Genomic DNA, 7,428 nt, shown 5'->3' on the forward strand with positions numbered 1-7,428 from the left:
TAGCCCTGACTGTCCTGGAACTCACTTTGTAGACCAGGCTGGCCTTGAACTCAGAAATCCGCCTGCCTCTGCCTCCCGAGTGCTGGAATTAAAAGTGTGTGCCACCTTGCTGATGCTCTGTGGAGTGCAAGTGCCGAGTGCAAGTAGTAGTGCTGAGCACCAAGTGCTGCAAACTCAGTACTGAGAAGAGGGTTTTTAATATGGCATCCGCCAGTGCCCTTGCTGTGCTAGATCCGTTTTCAGTCTGACAATGAAAGTTCTCAGCCTCTCTGATCCCTGCTGGAGGTGTGGGCTCTCTGGGAGAGGCGAGCTCCCCAAACAAAGCTCAAGCAACAACTCCAAGAAAGACTCTAAAGTCTAAACCCTCTCTTTCTCTGCAAAATTCCTCATTTTGCTTTTTTATTTCAGCCAGAAATATCTGCATGTCATCACCTCTTTTGATAGCTGACCTTGGCCTGTCATTAGACCACAGCTCTAAGAGGCTCAGTTAGGCGACAGCAGGACTCCTGGGTTTGTGGCTGCTGGGGGGGAGGGCGGGGTCGAGTCTACAGCTTTAACAGGGTTTACTCCTGACTAAAGAACACACACTAAAACGGAAAGTGGCTAATTGTAAAAAGAAATAAAAATCCAAAGGTTGGTAAGAGCAGGACAGTGACGTGTCAGGAAGTGCAGATGGGAGCAAAACCATATGAGAACTTCCCAGTGTATGTACAATGGTTCTGTTAGTGACATATCGCAACAGGAACGCACCCCTAAATGAACCAGAGAGCATATGTGAAAATATTTATGTCTGCATAATCCATACCATTTAAAAACTGGCAACCAACCAGTGTCCAGCTGCTGTCAAATACGGCCTTCACAGAATGGAACTTTTGTCTTCTGATGGATACATTAGAAGGAAGTTGCAAAGTTATCGCTCAAACATCAGCTTTTGGTTTCTAAAGACAAACACAACGGACACTTGTTTTTACAAAAGGGAGGTCAATTTGAATGAGCCATAATGAAAATATTTAGGTTTTCTGGATCCCCTTTGTTTCACCAATTAGGAAGCGTCTGTTATAAATAATAGAGATCGGACTAAGAATGAATAACGAAGAGACTTGTTTGGACCACAGGAGAAGTATTGTGCGTCGTCCTGATGCTTATCAGTTCCCCTTTCAAAGTGCATACCCTGGGGCTTTCCACTTGGCTTTAGTATACTGACTTTGGAATAGTCCTGCTTCTTGCCTCTGATTTTTTTTTCAAGATGGCTACTACGAGCTCAGGACCCTGTCCTCTTCACAGCCTACACCCCACACCAGAGACCAGGGGCAGAACCCACATACCTCATTATCTTTCATAAGGAAGCAAAGCTCCCCACCTCAGGCTCCTCAATGGACCGTGGGGTCAGGACTGAGTCACATGACCAGCCCCACCCGGAGGAGCAGCAGCCAAAGAGAGAGCTGTGTTCCTAGAGGAGGGGATGGTGGGGAGCAGGGCAGTTCCACATAGCTTCATTTTAGATCACTCCTTAAAACGGCTTATCAGGGCAGCCTCTCCCCAAATGCGTCCTAGCAGACATCGGGTTATGTTTATTTCCCATCTTTTGTTACACATAAATGTCCTCTCAGCCTTTACGACTTTATATTCTTACAATCGGTTCCTACGAGTGATTTGTCAGGCAGAGCAGGCCTACAATAAAAACCGCCCGAATGTTGCTTCATAACCTTTTCCCTCAGTGGATGAAAATGACGGAAGACTCTAGTCCAAAATATATGTTCCATACGGCGTTCCTGCCCATACATTTAGCTACTTTGTCAGCCGCTGAATGAAAAGATGAATTGGAAGATTCAAGAAATAAACGATGGTTGAACTTAAATATGTACAACATTTGTGAGATAAAACAATCGCCCGATGCCCTTCCGGTTCTGTCCTCAGAGAAGCATCCCCCCCTTTGTCTAAGTTCATTCGCACTGTCTGTTACTCCTCAGACAGTCACTTGGGCACCATCTTGGCTTCCAGGCAGATTGTGAAGTTTCTCAGTGCTTGTAATTAAGCAACTCTTATTTTGTTTAATAGAGGTGCGAAAGCATACGGGGAGTGGTTTAAGGGACTCAGATTGATGGGAGATAAGCTACGAAATACTTCCTTTAAAAGTAAAAGATACTTTGAGAGACCATAATCACATATATTTTACTATAGGATATTGTTGTAATTGTTCTATTTTATTATTTTTAATCTTTTGGCACAATTAATTTATAGATTAAATTTCATAGACATAGCTATATAGAGAGATATGTACATATATGCATATATAGATTTATATATATCATATGTATAGATTTATATATTTTCTCTTCTGTCTATATATCATTTATCTACCCTATTAACTATCTATACCTATCATTTGTCTATTCTAACCTTTTATCTATCTATCTATCTATCTATCTATCTATCTATCTATCTATCTATCTACCTATCTATCTACTTACAGTACAATAGAAGAATGTGTCTTGAGGAATGTGATGTTAGGCAAGCCCTTCATTGTTTGAACATCATGGACTATATTAACACACACTAAGGTGGCTACAACATTATTAGGCAACATAATCTCACATATGTGACCCATTGCTGGTTGATTTGATTCATGTGTTTCCACAATGAATTTCTATGCTCTCTGTAGTTTCTGGTCTCTATAGAGGTCTGCTATCCTCAGTGGTAAGAAGGTGCTGCTGTAAGCATTGTTCTAACACAGGTATTGATCCATAGTGGACACTAATGGACACTTGCAGTTTGCTAAGCAACTTTAAAAACGGTGGTGGAGTAGATTAGAATAGAATGAAATAAATCATCGTGTGTATTTAATCACAATTTGGTGACACTTTTGTTTCTACTGTGAATGGGCATGTTTATAAGTGAACATGTGTGTGTGTGTGTGTGTGTGTGTGTGTGTGTGTGTGTGTGTGTGTGCATACCTGGAAACTGGAGAGTGACCTCAGGAATCTGCCGCTATGGCTCTCTACTTTCTTCTTTGAGGCAAGGTCTTTTCAGTTGGACCAAAATCTCAATGGTATGGTTAGTCAGGCTAGCCAGCTTGATCCAGAGCTAGCTGGTCTGCACTTCTGAGTTCTGTAACAGAAGGCAGGCTGTCCTGCTAGTCTGTTAGTGCTGTGGGTGCTGGGGACCTGAACTCTGGTCTCCACTCTCGTGTGGCCAGGACTTTGCTTGCCGATATATCTCTCAGCCCTGCAAAGAGTTCTTAAAAGTACTGTCATCCAGAAAGTCTTAGGCATACATCCTGATTTCTAAATGTACTTGCTTCTATTTCTTATTTAATGAAAAGCATGTTAAAAGCAATACATTACAGCAGTGAGGGAAACACTCTTTATTTTCCCCTGACCTAAGTGAAAATGTGTCCCTTGAAGTTGTGAAGTATAGAATTTTCACTGTTGTTAATAACTAGCCTGTCAGGGAAGTTTTCATTTCCCCTGTGCATCAATTTACATAACAGTTTTCTTTCAGATTTTTAAGTGGTTAGGTTTATTTTTAGTTAACGATTATGATTAAATTCCTAATGTTATTACCTGTGGTCAGATTATATTAATTGTGCTTGAAACTTCTCTGCTCTTTGGAAACTATTGAGGTTTTATTGATGGACCAGAGCATGCTCAGTTTGCCTAACAATTGTATTTAAAAATTCACATCCCATGCTCACAAGATAAGAAATTCAAATCTATTGAATTCGCACCATTGATAGTAACCCCCCAATTCTCCATATAGCTTGTTCATTCCATATAGTTTGTTTAGGTCTTTGCTACGGGGCTTCACATAACTCAGGCTAGCTACCAGTATTGTATGGCCAATAGACAAGACTTGATTTAACTCCTGATGCTCCTGCTTCAGGCTTCCCAGTACAGGATTGTAGATACCAGTCATCATGACGGACTAGTCATTGTATATCAAACTAATTTCCATTAATGTCAAAGTCTTGTAGTTACATTTCCAAGATTTTTCTGTGTGTGCATATACATGACAGGTAAGCAGTACACATTACTATCTAGGTGGAGTCATGGCTCCTTCTGGCTTTGTGTATGGTTGTTTTAAAACTAAACTACTTAGCTTTGTCTCTTCAATCCCAATTCCTTTTTATGCATTTTGATATTTGGTTTTTTAAAAAAGAAATTGATGCTTCCTTTTTCTACTTTTAGTGATTTAGTAGTGATTCGTGCAGCACCCCTTTTTTGCAGTCCATATCTTTTATGCTAATGAGTTAGTCTTCCTAGGAGTCCCTCTGCTATCTTCTGCATCAACTGGAACCACCCAGCAGATGTGCTCAACCGTGCCTGACTACCTGCTTCCTGGCAGACTCCCCCCTCCCCCCCATAGTTTATGTCCTCTCTTTTACTCACTTCCACTTAGAAATCATTTTCCCTGAACTGCAGGCAAGAGCCACATCTGGTCTCCCGGAGTCTCTTGGTCTGGCATTTCATGGTTTTCATTGTTTAGAAGTTCTCTGAACTTTAGCTCACATTGATGTCTTTGTCTTGGTACCCAACCCTACCCCAGCCCCTATCTCCATCCCCCATAGCCCTGGCTCTGTCTTTCACACTGTGTCATAGACAAGGATGCAAGCAAGGCTGTCAGGAGGAAAATTCTGCTCCTCATGGAATCCCTATACCACCGAGGAAGTGGGCACCATATATCAGACTTCACACAGCACAGGCTTCCCTCTTTCCCGTAAGACTAGACTCTGGACTGCTCGAGAAGGAGACACTGGCTGACTCTGGACTGCTCTGAGAAGGAGACACTGGCTGATTCATTGTTGTTTTCTCTGCCTGAACAGTTCATAGTAAATGCCAATAAATATTTGCCTAACAAATGTAAACTGTGACTGGCTCATCCCTCTGCAGCTCTCTGCGCACATATTCTGAATAACTGTCTCTTCCTCCAGGACAACTACTTCGGCTTGTCTGAGAGTCTGCAGTAGAAAACTTGAGCAGATTCACAACATGTTTTTGACTCTTTTATTTTTGGGAGAGGGAAGGCCAGCTCAAAGCCCTTGCTTTAACTCAGTGAAGTTGGATTGCTGCTACAACTCTAAAGTCCAGGTGTTCTTTATTACAGGATAGGGGAATATTTGTTTTATATTTCTCTAGATGCAAGATACTACTCAACACATGTCTCTTGAAGACAAGGGAACATTAGACTAGAAGATGGTATTTATGGAAAATCTACAGGAAAAAATTAAATATTTTGGTATACTAATTAATATTTATCTTGTTTCTATTGTCCAATTTGGGGATTTCTGTCATGAGACTCCAGTATTACCTTGGAATGGCATTTAAGACACTACTTTAGTGAAGAAGAATTATAATTAAATATACTACTTACCAGGAATAACTTATTTTAGTTTATGAAAAGGTACAAAAATATTTTGACTGATGTGTGTTTTATGGAATAGGTTCTTAGCCCTGATCCAAGTATTGGAGACAATAACTATTTTCCATCTTTTTTTTCTTGTTAGGCTGTGAAGTTGAAATTCTTGGTGTCAGACCAACTTACTGCCTAGAATATAAAACTGTCCCAACAGATATCAACTTTGCGAATGCAGTTAGCGATGCTCTCGACTCATTAAAGTAAGTGTCCCAAATTTCTAGCCAAAACATTATTCCTTGTGTTTTAAGAAATTGTGTGTGTATGTGTGTGTGTGTGTGTGTGTGTGTGTGTGTGTGTGTGTGTGTGTGTGTGTGTGTGTAAACAGCAGATGTACGTATCTGCAGAAGACAGAAGAGAGAGTTAGGTCCTATGTAGCCACAGACTGCAGTTGTAGGCAGTTGTGAGTCACCTGACATAGGTTCTGTGAAGCAAACTCTATAAAGAGCAGCAGCAAAGACTCTTGTTTTTTTTTTGTTTTTTTTTTTCAAGACCATGTTTCTCTGTGTAGTCCTGGCTGTCCTGAAACTTGCTCTGTAGACCAGCCTAGCCTCGAACTCAGATATCCACCTGCCTCTGCCTCCAGAGTCCTGGGATTAAAGGCAGGTGCACCTTTAAGTGCCACCATCTCCCAGCAAGCATCCTTACCCACTGAGGCATCTCTCCCTTCCCTCTTCCTTGTTTCTTGGATGAATAGGAAATCCTCAAGAGGTCTAAGAGAGCTGGGCCTAGGTGAAATGTCTCAGAGAGTTTTATGTAGTGATTGATATGTGGGGTACTAATGGTTTGTAACTGCAAACAGCGACACTGTTTGGAAATGGTGAACAGAAGACAGAAACTCTCCAGGGTTTGCAGGTCTCCTTTTCCTGTTGTTAGACAGTGGAGGAACTATGTGAGCATCAGCATCTCCATACTAATGATTTGCTGAGCACTCATATTTCAAAGCTTTCAATGAGTATTTGCCTGAAGGACAGATCTGTGACCAGATGAGTGTGGAGAAATTACCTTTCAACACTCTTGTTTGAAATGTGCAAAGCACATTAGTGCACTAGAACAAGGAACTTTTTTTTCTTTGCATGTGGACAACGATACAGAGTGTGGAACTTGCAAAGTTTACTTCCTCTCTTCTGAATAGTCCATGGGTCTCTCGGAGAACTGGTTACCCCATCAAACACAAAGCATCAAGTCAACTAGAAGCAGTCGGGTTGCCAAGGTGGGGGTCCAGTTGGGAGCTTGCTTTAGCAACCAACAAGGAGGTATCTGAGCTTGTTGGGAGCTCCCATTACTAGAGCTGGATTTGAGGTTGTCTTGGTTGTTGAATGAGGTCCCTAGGTGGAGTCAAAGCAGAAGACACAGATAGAATCAGAGTATACAAATAGGGACAAGGCCTTCATCCTTCCAAAAGAAACAGCATGGTTTCCAGTGAGGCACAGGTTATATCCATCCTTCCTAAACCCAGTGCACAAATCACTGGCACCCACAGCAGCGACTGGCTATGGTTAAGACTGTCTTTCACACCGGTGACCAACTATGTATGGGACTCTAAGATAGCCTCAGGCACAGAGATGAGCAATTGGGTGAGATTACCTCCAAGTAACCCAAGAATCTGCTCAGCAGTTGGGCTGTCCTCAATAGTCTCAGGTTGCCTCGGTACAGAGACGACTGATACGTTCACTTCCTTTTCTGCTCCAACCTTGATAGTGGTTACTTCTCATCCAGGGTTATCAAAGGGGAAAGCAGGACCCCATTCCATGCTCACTTTGAGACCATGCTACCTGCGTGAAACCTATTAAGAGGGATTGCCAAATGGTCTAGCACAATTGACAGGGCTTCAGAATATTAAAAATTAAGAAAAAAATGAACCTGTTCATGCCATTCGTTTCTGGTGGCATTTAGAAGGGGCAGAGTCTGGGGCAAGTTAAACTTTTGAGCAAATGTTCTTCTCAAGCTTCATCTACTGTGTGTGTTATATGATGCTGGCTGCTAACTCTTTCTCTCTCCCCCTCCCCCTCCCCC

The 7,428-nt window shown here is 41.9% G+C and overlaps 1 protein-coding gene across 1 annotated transcript in view; it reads left to right on the forward strand.

The window, feature by feature from the left end:
* The window catches only part of Enpp6 (ectonucleotide pyrophosphatase/phosphodiesterase 6), a 100,525-nt gene that overhangs the window by 61,433 nt on the left and 31,664 nt on the right, over positions 1-7,428 (forward strand). Inside the window, exon 3 of the mRNA XM_021170656.2 lies at positions 5,504-5,615. Coding sequence (XP_021026315.1) covers positions 5,504-5,615 — 112 coding nt within the window. The remainder of the gene's footprint in view (positions 1-5,503; positions 5,616-7,428) is intronic.

This window comes from Mus caroli, chromosome 8 (assembly GCF_900094665.2).
Source record: "Mus caroli chromosome 8, CAROLI_EIJ_v1.1, whole genome shotgun sequence".
Lineage (NCBI taxonomy): Eukaryota > Metazoa > Chordata > Mammalia > Rodentia > Muridae > Mus > Mus caroli.